The sequence below is a fragment of the Sebastes fasciatus genome, chromosome 14, assembly GCF_043250625.1.
Source record: "Sebastes fasciatus isolate fSebFas1 chromosome 14, fSebFas1.pri, whole genome shotgun sequence".
In the NCBI taxonomy this organism is placed as follows: domain Eukaryota; kingdom Metazoa; phylum Chordata; class Actinopteri; order Perciformes; family Sebastidae; genus Sebastes; species Sebastes fasciatus.
This window is the reverse complement of record NC_133808.1, coordinates 23,429,820-23,449,721: the sequence shown is the minus strand read 5'-3', so window position 1 is coordinate 23,449,721 and position 19,902 is coordinate 23,429,820. Positions and strand designations below refer to the sequence as shown.

Genomic DNA, 19,902 nt, shown 5'->3' with positions numbered 1-19,902 from the left:
TCTTTCCTACGTTGACAAGTCCCAAAATTAAAAAGGGAGCTTGTCAGCCAAATGAAGTATTCAACTATATTATGTGCACGGTGGATATGGGGGAAGTTAAATCAATATTTGCCAACACGGACGTAACAATCAGGCTTGTGATGTAAAGCCTGGAGCTGCTGAGACACACGTGTGTGTGTGGCCCCGAGGAATGTTTGCTCATTCAAACCAAACTATAGCAAACGTGTCCTTGTTCTGTAACGCGACATAGTTTATTGTACAACTGACTGTTCTGCAACTGAAGTTTCAAAGCCCTGTGATACACAGTCCCTCGCTTTTCCCTAGCGTCAAACAGTCACCAGGAGGTGGATATATTCAGAGGTGGGGCATGCTAAGTTAGAGATTTCTCCTTTCTTGTTACGAAAGTGGTTTTCTTTTCAAGCAACGACTCAACTCAAGCGACAACTCGTAAGCCATCTTAGCCCTGCGAGGGTGTTCAAATCCTCACTCGTGTCCCGGTTACATCCCCTTTTGAACATACGCTCCTTCAAGAGAAATTAATCAATGTTCTTTATCACTTGGGCAGTGTCATTACCCGACCGCAGAGTGAGAAATTAAAGTGCTAATCGCACAGCAAGTGGGGCGTTTTGTGTGGGAAGGCCAAGTTTTCCTCCTCAAGCTGCTCCGGAGATGCGTCTTCAATTATATTTGTTAAGCGAGTGAAGGATGAAAGGTGAGATTACCTCGACTTGTCTTCAAAAGAGAAGTGACGTCAGCTTTCAATACAGTTATCCAAACGTGATTCTCTCGCAAATACGATAAATGTGTGTTCATAAAATATTGCATGGATGCACATACTATGAAGGCATTCATATAAAATCAACATATTTAGATTCAACATTCACAGAACAATACATATACTGTATGCAGCATGCTGTTCATTGAAAACATGTCAACCAGACAATAACTGGGGCTATAAATCCACAGCAGAACACACCAGGACATGATTATTTACTGTGCACCGATGTCTCATTAACCTTGTCACGTATCCACAGCATACACATCATTATGGTAACAATCGAAGCCCCGCTTGTCACCACGGGGCCGGAGCTGGATAGTCCGTCAGAACGGAGGTATTATTATGCTAACTGCCCCGGCGTAAGGGCCCTTTGGCTTGATGACGTCCAATAGCAGCTTGAGGTTTATGCTCCCCAACAATGTGTGTGAGAAAGAGGAGGATTACTTCCCCTGCAGAAATGGTTGCACTGAAAATGAATGTAGTATTTTTCTCCTATAATGAGAAGTAGTAATGACTGTCTGACTCTGGTGTGTGTGTATACGGTCTGTATACTGGTGTGTGTGCTCACACATGCAGCATATCCAACTATACTGTACTGTATGAACCAGTTCAGAGAGATCTTGTCTTGTTGTCCTTGCACTTGAATGGTAAAAATATATATATATATATATATATATATATATATCAATTTTATAATACCTTCTGAGCAACCTTGGTAAATGATCAGCAGCTAAATGAACTCGATGTGTGGAATTAAAACTCACCACTTGCAGTAATTTTGCTCCATAGATGAAAAACTTGGATTTTTGCAGTTGAATCAGGGGGCAACCTCCGGGTCTGAGAAGTGAAGCCAATGCTGAAGTACCTTAAACATGCACTCTTTCTAATTGCCAGCAGGGGTCGACTCCTCTGGTTGCAAAAAGAAGGCCGATTCTATAGAAGTCTATGAGAAAATGACCCTACTTTTCACTAGAGATGTTCCGATACCATTGTTTCCTTCCCGATATCGATTCCGATACCTGTACTTGCGGTATCGGCCGATACAAGCATGATACAAATATATATGGTTATTATTATTATTATTCAATAGCTGTTTACTACTAACCATGTATGCGTGTGATATGATGACTATCTTTGTTGTATGGCGTGGCTCAGGTTAAATCATTTGTAAACAAACGAACGCGTTTCAGCTATAAACCGTCATCAGCGTGATCACTCAAGACGTAATGCCAGTTTAAATATTTCAGGTGAGACACAGACACCAATCAGGAAAGAGACTACATGATTACATAATAGGAATCATCTGTGCACTGCCTGGACACATCCTCTCGCAACAACGGAGGTGTGGCCAAAACAGTCAGAGACAACAAGCAATACAATGAAAGAAATATTTATATCTTGAAAGCCCACATGGCAAAAGCCACTCCAGGCGGTGCATCCACAGATGATTCCTGTTATGTAATAATGTAGTCCCTTTCCTGATTGGTGTCTGTGTCTCACCTGAAATATTTAAACTAGCATTACGTCTTGAGTGATCGTGCTGATGATGGCTTATAGCTGAAACGCGGTCATTTGTTTGCCCAGAATAAACTAAAAAAGATTCTTTATCTGTGAGTGCCGGTGATTTGTTTCTTCTGTTCTTACCACTACCTGGCACCCGATACTGTTCAAGATTTAGAGACGTGCTCGCTGCTATTTTCTATTCTGTCTAAATCCTTTGTAAAACATAAACAAATAACAAAGAAAAGGAAATGATTTCAGGTTAAACAAGTTGATTTTTTCCTGGTTTAATAAATTATGGTATTAGATCAGAGCATAGACTGGCGTACTCGACGATACCTGATCCCGAATTCTGGGCAGTATCGGACGCATTTCCGATAGCTATCGGAACAACTCTACTTCTCAATTGATTTATTACCTCAGTAAACATTGTAGACATGAATTTATGGTCTCAATTGCTAGTTTCAAGTCTTCTTCAACACAGCATGATGTTCATTTTGTAAATTATGGTCCCATCTAGAGTCAAATAGACCATAAAGCAGGGTATGCTTTAGGGCGGGGCCACCTTGTGATTGACAGGTCGCTACCACGGCGTTGTCCGTGTTTTCATCTTACGACTTTAACCTTTTCACTGTGTGTTTTCAGTTCATAAAAATTTGTTATAACCTTTTTGGCCTTTTGAAAATGTCTTATTCAGCGTTCGGTTGTACTTAGCTCCATCCTCTCATGTCACTTCTGGTTGCAAAAAAACAAGATGTTGACGACCAAAATGACATACTCAAGGCTTCAAAACGGCAATCCACAAACTAATGGGTGACGTCACGGTGACTACGTCCACTTCTTATATACAGTCTATGATTTGAATAGTCAAAAAAGGGGGCATTTACAACACATTTATAGCAAATAAAAAGAAGAATTAAACATTTTACCTGCTTTCCATGAGAAGTGATGGTCCTTAGGAAACACAATGTCTGACTGGACTGAGAAGGAAAAGAGAGACAAGAGGAGGAAGAGGCTGAGGTGGTTCCCAGCTCGCCGCGTCCAGGCAATGACCCCAAAGTCATCTTTTAGAGTCATAGTCCAGCCCATTGCTTCCTCTCTTACTCCTGTGGGAAGAACATGAAATTCATCAGTAAGCCACTCATAAAAATGGAGAGAGCCGTGGGCCGGAGACACAAGGGGAAGAGACTGTGTGTAAGCTCTTCAAAAATGGGGAAAGTGGAGAAGGTGTCAGACACTCTGTCCCACTGAAACCTGCAGCCTAGAAACACGACTTTCAGTGTCACCTTCCAAACTGCATAACAGTCTTTCGCACATGAACCACAGTTTTTCTCTTTCACATTTGTTTTAATCATGCATATGAGAGTGATACCATGGCTACTTCTCCTCCCACATAGACCAAGCATAATTAGTCAGAGAGGCTTGAGAATCTCAGACTCCCAAGGTAGAAGTGGACACATGTATTGCAGGAAGGGGATGCTTGGAGTATAAGCTTAGAGTAATACGGGGTATTAGTACCTTTTTATTGCAGCTCATTTATTCCTATCTCTCCTGCTACTGTGATTCATGTCCTAGGAGTGTTAGGGATTAGTGCTGGATTCACTAGGCCTCTAATTGTGTTGTACAGTAGCCCTGGGAGGCAAGTGAGAAAAAAAAAAAGATCTGGTGATCCATTTTCTAAGTCTGATCTAAATAGTTTTTATGACTCAAGAAAAAGTGAAAACAGTTTTTTCTGGGATAATCTTTCTAAATTTCTTAATGTTTTTTTTTAATCTGTGAAACAGATGGGGAACACTTTTTGTCAGGTAAAAACAAAAACTTTTGCCAGGATCATTTTTAAAAGAAATTTTCATCTGTGAAAAAAGTAAAAAAAAAAAAGGTATTAGCAGATGACAAAGAAATTCTCAATTTTTTTCTCCATGCACTCTAAACACAAGGTGTTTGAGAATGAGAATTACAACAACAAACACCAACTGATGACCCTGACAAAAAAAAAGTTTTTTCACCCGTTTTCACAGATGAGAAAACAATAACAAACTTAGAAAGATTATTCTGGCAAAACCGCTTTTTCACCGGTTCTGAAGTCATAAACAGGTGAGAAAACTATTTAGATCAGCCTAGAGCTGCAACGATTAATCGTTTAATTGATCAGTTGTCAACTATTAAGATAATCGCCAACTATTTTGATAATCGATTAATCAGTTTGAGTAATTTTTTTAAGAAAAAAAAAATAAATAATTCTCTGATTCCAGCTTCTTAAATGAGAATATTTCCTGATTTCTTTACTCCTCTATGACAATCAACTATCTTTGAGTTGTGGACAAAATGAAACATTTGAGGACGTCATCTTGGGAAGCTTTTTCACCGTTTTCTTATATTTTATAGACCAAAGAACTAATCGATTAATCAAGAAAATAATCAACAGATTATTCAACAATGAAAATAATCATTAGTTGCAAGCCTAGATCAGACTTGGATCACCAGAATTGTTTTTCCTCACTTGCCTCTCAGAGCTTCCATAGTGTTGCACCAACAGCAAAATTATTAATGAATATGGAGTTGTACCACCTGTTGCTTTGAGAGACTGATGTTATGGCGTTCATGACTGCGGTGCTTCATTTTCCAAAAACTAATTTTGCTGCACCGTAGCACTTGGGTCTTTTGAGATTTGTTATTATTGGCTTATCATCCCACAGAGCCCTCCCTGCAGTTTCTCGTCATTCTGCAATCATGAACTCGACGTAAGATCTAAATCACTTTTTGATTCACAGCAAAATTTAGGATTGTATCACATAATTACGCACACAATTGAATGCAATTGCATGAATTGTGCAACAGAGAGTTGCTGCATATGAGAGGGAAGTGATAAACATATCAGCTGGTGAATGTATTGAGTTTATTTCGAGATACAGTGTAATAAGACAGATGGTTTCTATAGTATTGTTTGTATTTTTTCACTAAAAGCAATAATTTTACCTGAATTTAGTTACAAAGTGCAGCATGACAAATATGAAAATCTGCTTTTAATTTCATTTTTCTTTAACGATGCAGACCACCACAACACATTGGGTTTACATTTTCCTTTGATAACTAAGTATCATAGAGAGTATTTGATGGTAGATTAACTACAGAGAGCCAGCGGGCATTTGAGATTTAAGATTATTTACACATGGTGTGTTTGTGAAAGCGCCGGGTGCTTGATTATTTTTTGCTTGATTTCATTCAGGGAAATTAGATTTTGACTTTCCTGCTTTAGCTGTGTTTTGGTGGGGGCAAAAAAAATGTTTAATGAAAAAGAATTGCAGGATGGAGATGGCTTGGTGCCCAGAAATGGGCTGCCAGATGCCTAGTTTTTGATGGACTGTCCAATTTTCCTCTGGGTTTGATGTGTTATTCTATAGTCAAAAGTGGTTTGGTCTCTTTCTGTCAGAAGGGCTTTTAAAGGTGCAATGTGTAAGATATGGCCAGAATTTAAAAATAAATAAATAACATTATTAACAGAATGTGAAGAGGTTACAGTTTTGACATCTGTGTAGCAGAGATATCTACTGACTGAGCATGCTAACCGACTGGTCCTTGCCCGTCCTGTTGTGTAATACCACTTGTACCTCGAGAGGTGATAGTGACTCACTGCCGCGTCCAGTCTGCCCTCAGTTCAACATGAGAGGACGAAGAAGTAGAGCTGTCAATAATACATCTGTGTGAAAACGTCTGTGTGTACGTTTTGATAGTTTGTTTATTGAATTGAATCCAAAGTGGCAGAAACGAGAAAACGCCTTGCACGTTTGCCTCGTACTCCCTTCGCCGGGAGTAGAACGTGCATGGAAGACGAAACGAAAAAAACAAGATGTTCCCGGGGACCAAGCCAATAAACAAACGATCAAAACGTACCATAAAAGCTCTGGTTAGTGGCACAGTAAACACAAAGATGGCTAACGTAAACTATAGGCCGACGCCACACGTGAAGATTATAAGATAGCGTTATCAAAGTTTTAGCCCTTTGGTCAAATTTTGCATAGATTGTATGGACCCAGTAGTAGAGGTGAAATGATGACCACTATTTCTTTGGAGCATATGGCTAGGAATTATACATTACACCTTTAAGCTCAGGGTTTGGCATTTCAACATACAGCTCTTGTTTGTATCGGTCCTGAATAATCTGCAGCATGTGTTTCACACATCCTATACAGGCACATACAGTATGTGGCGCACCATTTGAATTCAAAGAATAGTGCTAGGGTAAGAACACATCCACTCTCTGTGTATAATGAATGCAACTTTCTTTTTTGTTTTGTTTTATTAAAGCTGCCTTTGTCTCACATTTTGTGATGGCCAGAGAATTTATTCTGTTTGGATGAATGAGCAGAATAGGCTGGCACTTACACAGCCATATGCCAATTAGACACCTCTGGTTGCTGATTACTAGCCAACCTCTCGGGCTGCTCTGCTCTGGAAGCCATACCTGACTGCACCCAGATTACATCCTCCCTCTAGCCAGTCTAATTTGACTATTCATGGGACAAGCGGCGCTCTCCATCGGCTCACAGAACGTGTCACAGCTGATTGGGAAACATGGTCTTGAACAAAAACAAGCAATGAAAACAAGCATGACCCAGAGGCATCCAACTATTGTTTTTCAAAGACAGACATTGGGGATTACCATAGTGTTAGATATGGTTTGTAAAATCAGAGGAATGCTTTTCCAAAAGCCGACCAGTTTAAAGAGTTAGAGGCAATTGTGTTCATACGGCTCGGTCAGTAGAGGGGGGATGCAGGCTATCCTGAAAATCTTTAAAAAAAAAAAGAAAAGCGCTTAAGCTGCTAAATATCTGGGTCAAAGGAATCCTGCCAGACTCTCAGTGGTCACAGAAAACCTGGCAAACAGCAGCGTGGCTCAGATGCTGCTGTGCATCCTTTTAGATACTCCGTGATCTGATGGAACGCAATCTGCTTCACGGTCTCCTGTGGTCCCTACTCGCTGGATCCAGACAGTAAGGACCCTGCAGCTACCATAAGAGAACAGATGAGCAACACTCCACAGCCTTCTCTTTCACAGGTGGTCACAATAATTAATGTTTGATTAGATCTTTCCAAATGAATGGCAAAAGCTAATTTGGTATGCCAAGGCTCTGAACAATCACAGAGCGATCCTCCAGCCTCTCTTTAAATAAGCTAAACGGCCAGTTCTATCTGGAATGGAAACAAAAGGCATTTGATCCCAGTACGTTTTCCAGGGATGCCAACCTCTCCCACATAATTATGTGGCCAACCAGCTCATTCTCTCTTCACATTCTCTCGGCTTAAATTCCCATCCATATCCCTGCGCTCTTCTTTGTATGCCGCATCCAGTATATTCAGGTTAACGCAGCTGCAAGTACTTTCTTCACGTTGTGGTGCATGTAATTGTTTTTGATTGGGTTTGGCAATATAAAAGCAGAAAGACATTCTCACCCAAAGATTTTTGCAGATGTTTTCATTGGCAGGAATGACCATGACAGCACTGAAACAATGAAGAAAAGCAATGCGCAACACAGTTTTTTGGGATTCTTTTGATCAGAGGCTTGTGGGTGCAGCTGCATTCATCTGTCACTGTATGGACTGATATGTGAGAATATTGCTGTCCATCTCCATTTTTATTCCTGAATTCTTCAGACACCGTTATTCTGTTCAGAGCTGTAACAAAGGCGACTTTTTTTTGTCGTTGGCTGAGCAGATGATGACAGCTCTGGCACATACTGCGTATTTGCTGTTTCCAAAAAAGGTTTAGCCTGTACGGACTTTTCATCATGAATGTACAACAAACGGGCACTGTTGATTGAAAAGGAGTTGAAAACAAACATACAGATCGGCCCAGTATCCTAGGAATTATATCCATACTGGACGAATCTGCACCTCTCAATTTACATCCAATGCCAGCGATCAGTGTCAAAGCAGGAAGTAGTTTTCCCTATATATAGCGGGGCAAATAGTAAGGGGTGGTGGATGGGCGTGTAGCAAGTTCGCCTTTCATGCACGAGACTGGAGATTTGGCACATCATGGACTTGCCTTTATCAACTGTAGCCACGATCTTTCCCTGACCTAAACAAGGTTTTTTAGCTGCCCAGTTGCCAGGAAACAAGGTTGGACGTTTCAAACCAGAGATACGTTGGATGTCTGCGTTTTTGCATTCGGTGAGAGCAAGTGACATAAAGAGCAAAAAGAGACAGGTGATGAGGTGGATGGGTCCAACAAACACGGGGCTTTCATACAGGAGACCACTGTTTGTGTCCCGTGCGTCACGTTACAATCAGCTGAACATGTAGTTCTTTTCTAAACCTAACTATAGTTTTTTTTAGCGTTGTTAGGGTTGTTACATTATTATTTGAACACAAACCGTTGTCTTTTTTCTAACCTAAACCAAGTAGTTTTGTTGCCTAAACCTAACCGATCATTTCACAATGTTAACCACGTGGCATTGCATTTCTTCTCGTGATACGAGGCTGATATGAAACGCATTCATGAAATGTATTTTGGGTTCAAAAACGTTGCCATTCAACGTTCCAGAAATGTCCAATGCCAAAAATGTTTCTGCCGACTGGGTTGTGTTTTAGCTGCCTAACCCTAAATATAACTTGACAAGAGTATATTTACCATAACACGCAGCTCAGCTTTATTAGTAGCGCATCATGCAGTAAAGTGCTTGTAGCTTCATGTCACCGGCTTCCATTAAAAATGACTTGTAGAATGTTTGCTGTGTCGCTCGTAGTGTGAAAAAAATCATTCGTTGTGTACAGTTGCCATGGTTACGGGTGTCGTTCTCCTCTATCGCCAGGTTAGTGGAAAAGCCCCTGTGTGTATTCGTTCACACACAGTGTCCATGTCGCTCTGTAATACAGCAGATGGACTCTCCCGAGTTAACCCGGTAATTATTTTCAAACTCTGGCTGTGTGGACAGAACCGCTGCCTCTCTGTTATTTCTGCTCACCGAGCTTTACCGCAGATATCTGTGCTCTCCACTGCAGAGCGGCAGACACTCAGAAGTGGATTCACTCATTCGTTCACTAAAATATTGTTCATTTTCTGAGTTTAGAGAAGTTAAAGCATTGGAATATTTCTTTAGTGGATATCTAGCAAAAGATTTAGATGGTTGACCATCAACATTAGTCCTGGAACTTAGTCATTCCTTCAGTCAAAGGAGTCAAAGGTCTTTAGTGGCACAGTTAAGAACAGGAATCCTTCCTCTGGCCCTTGAAGTCAGTAGATTTAAAAACATCCAGGAGGAAAACAAGTTGTGCCAAGTATGCAAGTTAGGACAAGTTGAAAATGAATCACATTTTCTTTTGTTAAGAACTTCTATTTGAAATTAAATATCTGTTCAAAATCCAGAAATGTTTTGGTGCTTAGAGGATGACAAAATGGAATATTTAATTTTATGCTTATAAGTTGGCTGCTTTGGCTTCTCAAGCTTGGAAAAAGCTTCAGGGTGGTTTATTTGTTTAGTATTATTTGGAACTTATATTGCTACTCTGGTTTCTGCCTTTGTCTTTTCTTTATTTTCTAAATAACGGTGTCTTGTAAGCCAGTTTGGGCTGGGCATACTATTTATGCATGACACAATAATAATCAAATCAAATCAAATCAATCTTTCCGATAGCAGCCCGTTAACATTACATCCACAGCACTTGATAATGTTCATTAGCTTACCTATTTATAAATGTCAGCATGCTGCCTGAATGTTTTTGTGTTTTTTTCCCAGCTGTTTTGTTGCTGCTTCTCGTCTAATTCTCAGTGGGTCGAAGATGATTTTAGTCCATAAATCTGTTTGATCCAAAACCTGGTAACACCAGATAACTATACTGACAGAGACAGTACGTTACCGAATGCAAGATGCTTCTTATTAACGGTAGTGTAAAAGGTCAAGCGGCTAAATAAACTTTTGAACAGGGACATTTTGGGTGGCGGGGAATAATGTTTTACTATTCAGGAGCCTGAGGCTACCGTTTGTGATTCCGCACAAGCATACAGGTCGCTGAATGAGATTTTGCATTATAACAGTCGGCTAATTAGTTTGTTTATTGTTTTATTTGTTGTTGAAAAATGTCTTGCATTTCATCATTTATTTAAAATTTAATTTGGTCTTGTTTCAGTCATGACAACAAGATTGACAACTAATATTTTGTCATAGTTTCCAAAATGAGCACCGGTTTGGACAGATATGACGAGGCAATGTGGCTGCACCATAGAATAAATCCCTGAAATCCCCAAAATTCCCTCAAAATCAACTCCCAAACTGCAAACCCACGTTAATCTGACACAGATGATTTTGCAAGTACCTGAGCCAGATGACTGCCAGTCATCCCTTTGGTTGATCTGGTTGGTGCAGTGGCAGATGTTGTTTTTTTACAAGTCCTTCCACAGAAGACAGGAGCAGGGCAGAGGAGGCCTCCAAAGATGTTAAGTCTGACAGGGACGGTAAATCAGCTGTGCCAGGCCCTCCGCCTGAAGCATCATGCAGTGGCTTAATCCTGTGTGAATCAATGTGCAGGGGGCCGGGACTGTGTCACACCTCCAGCAGCACTGGCATTAACTCCCTGGCGCTGGCTCTGTCAAGTCCCCTGCACCCACTGATGTTCCCACCGGAGGTTGGCACGAGAGTCAGCCTGGGCTACGGGGTCTGAGGTAGAGGAAGACACAAAGAGACAAGGAGAAAAACTGATATAAACATCTGATACCACAGCAGAGTGAAATCTGACACTTCATACAATGACACTCGAGATTATATTTCTTTCACATGATGCATTTTGGTGAGCTATCTTGCATCGCAGGGGTGTGCAAACAGAGAAAAGGATGAAATGACAACGTGTAGATGCAGGGAGGCTCCATAAAGATGCATGACTTGAAGGCAGCGTCCTTTCATACTATGCACATCCGTGCACACTCCAGAGGCATGACTTTGCTGTGATTTACAACCCATTCATCTCTTCTGTCTGTGTTCATTCTATTCATCTTAGCAGAAAGATCTCAGAGAAAGTTTCTGTGCATATAAAAAATATGTTTCCCAAATTTAGATTTGCTGCAGTTACAGAGGGGGAAGGGCAACGTCACTTATGCATCGTATTAGCACAGGGTTGGTTGTTGTTTGTGGATTTTACATTAAACTGAGAGGCTTATGGTCATGATTTGTCACTGCATGTGTCACATCCTGACAGTAATATCAAAGACAAGAGTAGCAGCTTGGGTTTTTGCTCTCCTATGACATGCAATGATTACATGTCAAACTTGCAGCCAAGCCTGTTTCTGAGAGCTCATCCAGAGGAAACTCTGATTCTATTAACGCCTCCTGCCCTTGTCTCCAATCCAGCCCCAACTCCTTCCCCACCGGCCCCACCTCGAAGCTTCCCTCCCTTGTTGACCTTCCTGGCCACGCTCCTGAAAACCCCCCAGATCCCAGTGACCCAGACCTTATTCCCCGAGGCCTTTAAGTGCTTTGCCTCGCCATTCCATGGTGACTCAAATGAGCTTGCCTCTGTAGCTGCACTTCTGCTACCCTGGCCGGCTACTAACTAAATAAAAGCCAACAAATAGGATGGAAGAAAGGTGCTGCTGGTGGATGGAGCAAAATCAATTGCGAACATGCAGTTTCAAGTAGGGACAAGCAATTCATTTAATCTTTATTCAATCTCAACTTTAGACTTCTATTACAGTCAAAGTGTGTGCGCTATACCTCTTACTTTCTGCATCCAGCATATATAGTTATTGCAGTAATCATGTACTTAAAACAAACACAGACAACATCTAAGAAAACAGAATACATTGTTTGTACAGAGGCTATCTAGGTTTTTGTAATAAAGGTATCTGAACATGATGACACAAATGTGGCAACTTTATAAAGCAATACAATTTTAAGCCATGCTAGCAACAGCACTGTCGGACTGTCGCCAGCCATCCCATCACGTTTGTCCAGATCATAGACTGTATATAAGAAGTAGACGTAGTCACCCTGATGTCACTCATTGGTCTGTGGACTGCCGTTTTGAAGCCTTGAGTTCAGCATTTTGGCCGTCGCCATCTTGGTTATTTTGGAACCAGAAGTGACACGAGAGGGTGGAGCTACAGTAAGCATAACTTAATGCTGAATAAATATATTTTTAGATGACCAAAATGTTACAAATGTTACCCAATCACAAGGAAGCCATGTCCTAAAGCATGTCCTGCTTTAAAGCCTATTTGACCCTAAATGGAACCATAATATACTAAATGAACATCATGCTGTATTGAAGAAGACTTGAAACTAGTGATTGAGACCATGAACTCATATTTACAATGTTTACTGAGGTAATAAATCAAGTGAGAAGTAGGCTCATTTTCTCATAGACTTCTATACAATCTGACTTGTTTTTTCAACCAGAGGAGTCGCCCCCTGCTGGCTATTAGAAAGTATCTGTTGTTGGAAATCGAAAATGAAGGTTCCAGACTAATCCACATTTGTGATTTGGTTTGGCGATGTCAGGCTAGTGGCCCTCTGCTAGACAGCTGAAGATGGACGATTCACCTTCCAACATGATAATGGCCTTAAAAAACACCACAGAAAAAAACATGCAGTGGCTGCAGGATAGGAAGGGGGATGTCCTTGAGTGGCCAAGTCAGAGCCCTGACCTAAATCCCACAGAAAAACTGTGGATGAACTTGAAGAGAGCAGCCCATCGCCGCCCACCACGAAATTTGACTGGACTCAAAAAATACTGCAGGGAGAATTGACAAATATTCTCCAATCTAGGTGTCCAAAGCTGGTAGAGACATATCCAAACACACTTTTTGTTAGTTGAATGTTGTAAGGTAAAATGTGTGAAAAAAGGTTTCAATTTCAAGCTGCAGGACAAAAAAGTAACTATTTTATATAATGGAATAATGATTTCTTTATAGGCACTGTATAATCTTGTAACAAACTATCGTGAAAATAGTCTGCTCATGTGGGTGGATGATGAACTTGACCGTCTCCTGCACATTACCAACCATCTGTCAAATGATTTCTAGTCGTCTTCTCTTACAATTCAAGACCTTGATCAGAATATGAACTCTCATTCCCATCATCTGAATATGTCTCAAAGCAAACTCTGTTTTTCATGTCTAGGCTCGGGAGTATTCTTAGACTCAAACCTTTAAAACACTTTCTACCCCCGTACATCAGCAGACAAATGTCAAAAACCCAACTATGGCGCTTTGCCAACAATCGCATCACTAAAAAACACACCATATGTGTTACGCAATCCTTCCAGAAATTGAAAATCATTTTCCCAGACTGTTAAGATGTTGTGTGGGGTTGTATTTGCCAGAGAGAGGTATCTCCACTCTGCCAACACCTCAAACAGTCTGGCAGTCCAAGCAGCTGCTCCTGAAGCCAGGGTTGTGAACTCAATCAGCTGCATGTTTATCGTCGTGGCACGGAAACATACTATGGCTCTTTCTGCCTGCCTCCATGCGCTGTAGGTGCAACCGTTAAGCAAGCTGAAAGGGTCACAGCATTGATAAGGGCGATAAGGGCAGGGGAGAATGTTAACTCCGCCTCACCACACAAAGATCAGCTAACTGATACCATCCATCTACTCCGGAGTATCTTTCTTCACATCTCTATATTGTGATGCTTTCTTCTTTCTTAGTTTCGGAATATTTATAAAGAATAGCTTTGGGTTTTATTGGAAATTGAATCATTGAATTAACTGGCCTGGAAGCCTAGGCGTCTTTAGAAGATTGCTGAATTACAGTGATTAATTACAAAGCAAATGTGATCAGACAGGGTAAATTTGAAAAAGGCAAAAATGTGGCACCGGGATGTATAAATATGGACGAGCTGCAGCGAATCTCCTAATCAAATTAGTTACGTCAAATACTATTACTGAGAGGAAATTCTTACTTCAGTACACTTAAGTGTATTTTTAATTTGACTCACAAATTCCTAAATCATCTCAATTGCAGTATTTCTCGGGAAGTGATTAACAGCTGATGAAAGGAAAAAGGAAACCAGGCAAAGCTGAAACACACAGCTGTGTTAACAAGGTATTCCACTGTGTTACTCAAAATCAAATGTCTGATCCAGAATTAGGGCTAACCGATAACTCCTATTTTCATCGTCATCGCAATATGAACATGTGCCGAATACACATCGCAAAAGGCTGTCTGAAATGCGATGAACAAGAAAAATCATTATATTTAGGGATGGTCACCAAAACCCGGTATTAAACGGGCACCGGGGTTAAAGACTGTAGTATTTATGATCACGCTGCAGCCTCTTCCTGCTCTGTGTCAGAGCTCTACACACATCAACACACACAGCGAAGTCAGTGAACAGCTGATCAGAGAGGCCGCGGTGGAGACTACGCTCGTTACTGTTAAGTAAGTGCAATAAAACTTTGCAAGTGTAAAGCCAAGATACGTTATCATTACACCTGTTCAACATGCATGAACATGCTGAAACGGTTAAACATGTAGGAAAGCGATATCTTCAATCTTACTTGTAAACGGATCTGGTGGCTGAGACAAAGCAGTATAGCTAATATGCACATTTCAATATTTGTTTATTTATCGCAAGTCATATGGTCATCACTATATTGAACAATGTTATCGCACATCGCAGATTTTCCTCATATCGTGCAGGCCTATCCAGTATCAGTGCTCAGTGTGATCTATTACAGCTCAGCCTCATATGTGCTGTATATGAAAACAATCCAGAGTCAGTCAGGGACAGATACGCATTTAAACTGATGTAGTTTAACGTCAACAAAGCCTGATGTTCAACACAGAATTATGTATCAAAGCTGCTTTAAAGATACAAAAGGTGTTTTTATATTCACGCACCATTTACTCGATCACATATTCCCCCGTTCAAAGCAAATCAATAGCCTTTAGAGTAAAATGACGCTAATTGATGTGATGCCTAAAACAAAGCAACGGAGCGTTGTGTTGTTAGCCAGATAATTCTCGCTGGATTGTTGTTTTTTTCACACCATAAATATTTCATCAAACATAAAAAGGGATCTCAGAGAATGTCAAATTAGCGCAGAACAAAAGCAGCAAAATGATAAGCCTTTTTCTATTCATTGGTTTGAACATGCTCGATAAGAACACCACACGTCTCCGAGGGGGAAAAAGAAGTAGACATCTCTCATCCTCCGCAGAATTAATTGGTGATGTTTTAGGTAGTTCATCTTCAGGTACAAATAGAGTAACTGCACCCCCTTGAGAAGCTGCGACAGCATGTGCAAAATAGAGCAAAAAAGGATTTGGAGCAGAAACAGACACCAAAAACAAATGTCTTTGCTTTCTGAAGCGGAGCTGGGAAATTATTCCACAAAAGACGGAATGAGGGAGATGGCGAGCTTGAGAGAGAAACAAACCGTTCCTGTATAATCGGATTTGTCTTGTGCGGCTGTTCCACCTGGCCTCCGAGCCCCTACCTCTCTCGTTCATTAAAAAAGCTTATAATTAACGCAACACTGGCTGTAATCCTGGTCACTCCGTCTCCCCTTTTCAATTGATAGGAGTGTCTCGTGGGACCGGGGTATGCAGGTGAGCGTGTCTGAGTTGCAGGCTGCTGGGGATCCAGAGGGGATTGTCGCCCAAAGAGGGAGCCATCAGTGTGAGCGACGGGGGGGGGTTGGGGGTGGCGTGACGGCGTCAGGATTAATTTTGAGGAGGCCTGGTTGCTGAGGCGGGCTGATAACATGGGTCAGCAGTTGCAGAGACACCTGGACCCCGAAGCCATGAGTGTCTCTCTGGAAAATAACTGTTAATGTAGTGAGAGCTGTGTGTATTTATCTGTGTGTATATGTGTGTGTGTGTGTGTGTGTGTGGTTGTGTGTGTGTGGGCGGGGTAGAGGAGGGGTTGATGCTGCACCTGCCTAGCCTGCAGAAGATGTCCTGAGACGGCTGAAACCTGCAAAAAGTCAATTATAAAGAGGGGGAAAATGTTGAGGAGAGGGGAACGATGGATGAAATTAAAAGCCTAGTTTCTTGTGATGAAGTGGCGACGATATGAAGTTTTCACCAAAGAAGTAGTAATCTCCATTTCAAGTGTTCCAGCAAGGGCTGTCAAAGTTAACACGAAAATAACGCATTAACGCAAAATCGTTTTAACGCCATTAATTTCTTTAGCGCAATTTGTGATTTTTAGGTTGTAGCGGGCTCAGATTTAAAGCTAGAGTGAAGATACTGGCATCATATGAAACTAGAAACCCTAAGGAATCCATTGGTACTAACCTTGTAGTACTAGCTTGTCGCAAAGGAGTTAAATAACGCTCCAAACTTGCGCTAAATTTTAGCGCGGAAAAACTGGCATGACCATTTTCAAAGGGATCCCTTGACCTCTGACTTCTAGATATGTGAATGAAAATGGGTTCTATGGGTACCCACGAGGCTCCCCTTTACAGACATGCCCACTTTATGATAATCACAGTTTGGGGCAAGTCATAGTCAAGTCAGCACACTTGTTGTTGGGCTTGAGTTCGCCATGTTATGATTTAAGCATATTTTTTTATGCTAAATGCAGTACCTGTGAGGGTTTCTGGACAATATTTGTCATTGTTTTGTGTTGTTAATTAATTTCCACTCCTAAATATATACATACATTTGCATAAAGCAAGCATATTTGTCCACTCCCATGTCGACAAGAGTATTAAATACTTGACAAATCTCCCTTTAAGGTACATTTTGAACAGATAAATAATGTGTGATTAATCATGGACAATCACGCGATTAATCGCGACTAAATATTTGAATCGATTGAGCCCTAGTTCCAGCATGTTGGAGAAAGAAGAGATTGCACAGTGTTTGAAGGAGAGCTGAAAACATAGTGTTGTAGTTTGACACCAGGCGGTGTAGCTACTGTTGTTATCTTTGTAAAAAATCAACACAAGCAGCATGGCCTTCACTGGGTTTATGTTCTATGAATAGCTCAGACTACAATACACTGACGTATTCACTGTTCACCGCGCTGCAGTCTGACAATAACAGTAAAATAACTACTGAATGACTTAATTCCCCTAGGCCACTTCAAAGACGGCTTTGCATAATAAAACATGTACATTTTAGTCTTTAAAGCTGAATTGCATATTTTTAGATCAAGGCACAGTTGAGACTTTGCAAAAATTTGAAAATAGAGCGTCTGTCAGCGAGGCCACAACAGGTCGACCAGCACAGACAGAAAAGCAATGCGACAAACAAAACAATTTGAAAACAAGTTAGGACTTCATATTCAAGCATTACTTTGCAGATTCCAAGACGAGACTTCGGTTCATACATAAAAGGCCCCGTTTTCGTATTTTGAGTCATCAAAACATTATTATTATCTTTCGCACTCTCTCAGTTCTAAATGTCAGAACATTATGTTCACTTTGTTCACTGACCTTTCCAAACCCATCAACACTGCCAGCAGCACTAATAACCCAGACGCGCACAGCTATGTTTCTATCTCATACTGTGCTATCTACATATTTGAAACAATGAGCCAATTGCTATGCGATGACCTATTGTTTATTAATGTGCTGAAAGACAACATGCGTGTGTGTGACATTATCAATCCAAAACTGTGAGGCGGATTAGAAGAGCGAAGGTGCAACACATCAGAGAGGCGCAGTCGTTTTTCACCTAATTGAAAAGACACTTTATCTGAAGGCTGCTACGTGCAGACATTCACAATTGGTTATTACTTTGGTTTATCGAAATAAACAGACTTTTACAGGTATGGACACCATCAAACATTTAGTTTTTGGTTTGATATTTCCTGCCGTCAAACACAAATTCCAATCGATGAAACAACACAATGACGTTATAATACATAGGAATACTTTGGTAACAAGTTGATGCCAAAATTCTGAAAACATGACTGTACTTGTTTTTCTGAAGTACCGCAGGTACAATCATGGCTCGAGACTAATGGCGCCTCGTCATCCCGGGGACGATAAAAAATGTGTTCGGCACTCAGTAAACTCACTATCGACGTGTCCAGGGAATTGCACCTATTTTTTCCCTAACTATTTTACATTGTGTACAACAAATCGGTGTGGAAATCGGCAGGACGAGAGCTAGTTAACGTTAGCTGTCAGCTCCGTGCAGGAATGTGCTGCTTACCGGCTGCTAATAGATAAAGTTAACTAGATCTCGTCGGGGCTTGCTTATGCTTATGCTTAAGGCATAGGCCATATAGGTGGTCGCCTAGGGCGCCACCTTCTGGGGGGCGCTGGTCGCCCAGAATGTTTTTTAAGGTGGGCTCCTTTCCTCAATTTCTGCATTGAGGTTTACAAATGTACAAATAAATAAAGAAAGAAAGAAATACACTTTTCACTCCTGTAACTCTCGTTGCAGTGAAACTGACTTAAACACTTTTAAGCCAACAATGTCTGGGACCAATTTTTTATTTATATTATAATAAATACAGTTATTTATGAAAATAAAAATCTTATTTTTTGTCTTAAAACCATTGTGATTGATTTACATTATGATGCATTCAGGCTATATTCAGTTAAAAGTGGTATTGGAAGAAGCAGTTGAGTATTGGGAGAAGGTAAATTCTAACGTTATGATGTGTTCAAATTTTATCTTGTAAAATGTAGTTTTTGGGGAGAAACTTAAATAAATCCAGTTGTTGGAAGGAGGTGTTTTCTCAGCAATATAAAATAGATCATAGAGGGAAATTATGACCTGTTTAACTTCCTAACAAAAAACAGTATGCAAACAGTAATAAAAGAGAGGATGTTGAAGTACGTGGGCTTTGTTTTACTTTTGTTTTTACCGTGGTATCAAATTGGTAACGACAATCACGGAATTTCACTGGAATTGGTATCGACTACTAAATTTCTGGTATCGTGACATCCCTACTAATAGGCACAGACAGCCAACACACACACACACACACACAATCAAAGCAACTTTTGAAGTCTCCTCCATAAAAAGGGTAGGTTAAGCTCCACTGCGTCCGAGCTCAAAGTTCACATTTTGAGGGGTGAGGGGAAACAACTTGGCGCCTTGTGCTTTAAGGAGGCACCAGTATTGTGCGGAGAGATAAGGGCTCAGGACAATAGAGAAAGGCTGCTGGAGAGACCGGATGCCGAGTCTGTAGCCGTTTGGATTATCGGAGTGCAGCCGTGGATGGAAAGGAGAGCAGAGAGGAGGCTGGCCTCGCCGTCTGTTACTGGGAATTATGGTTCCATGTAGAGGAAAAGGCACTCAAACGGGTGACTTCCTGTATTGATTGATGGGTGTTCCAGGGATTAAACCTTAGCCTTATATTGATCCAGTTCACTTTGCCAGTGTAGATACAGGGGCGAGGCGCTAGTCTCACGACAGCTGTTACACTTCCACTCACTGGTTTCTTAATTTTAATTGTTGCGTAAAGTGTCGCTTAAGGGCCTATTTATCCTGTTTGTATGCACGAACCAATATACAGCAGGCTAAAAATAATAAGAAGAATGAATGAATCGTGGCGCCATAGTAAAATCTACCTGTCAGGTATACTACAGCAAAGAAAAAACTGTATTATTTACAAACAATGTCTGACCCAGATCTGACAGGCAGCCTTGTGCACTGCAAATAAGGCAACGCTGTTGCAGCTCGCCAATAAGATAGCTGATGTCTCTCACAAGAGTTGGCGCGT

At 40.9% G+C, this 19,902-nt stretch overlaps 1 protein-coding gene across 3 annotated transcripts in view; it reads right to left on the bottom strand.

Moving 5' to 3' along the window:
- The window catches only part of thsd7ba (thrombospondin, type I, domain containing 7Ba), a 225,895-nt gene that overhangs the window by 159,395 nt on the left and 46,598 nt on the right, over positions 1-19,902 (bottom strand). For all 3 annotated transcript variants that reach the window (XM_074659769.1, XM_074659768.1, XM_074659770.1), the window contains 2 exons: positions 10,592-10,932; positions 3,208-3,384 (listed from right to left, as the gene is read on the bottom strand). In XM_074659769.1, the coding sequence (XP_074515870.1) occupies positions 3,208-3,367 (160 nt within the window). In that variant the 5' untranslated portion in view covers positions 3,368-3,384; positions 10,592-10,932. The remainder of the gene's footprint in view (positions 1-3,207; positions 3,385-10,591; positions 10,933-19,902) is intronic.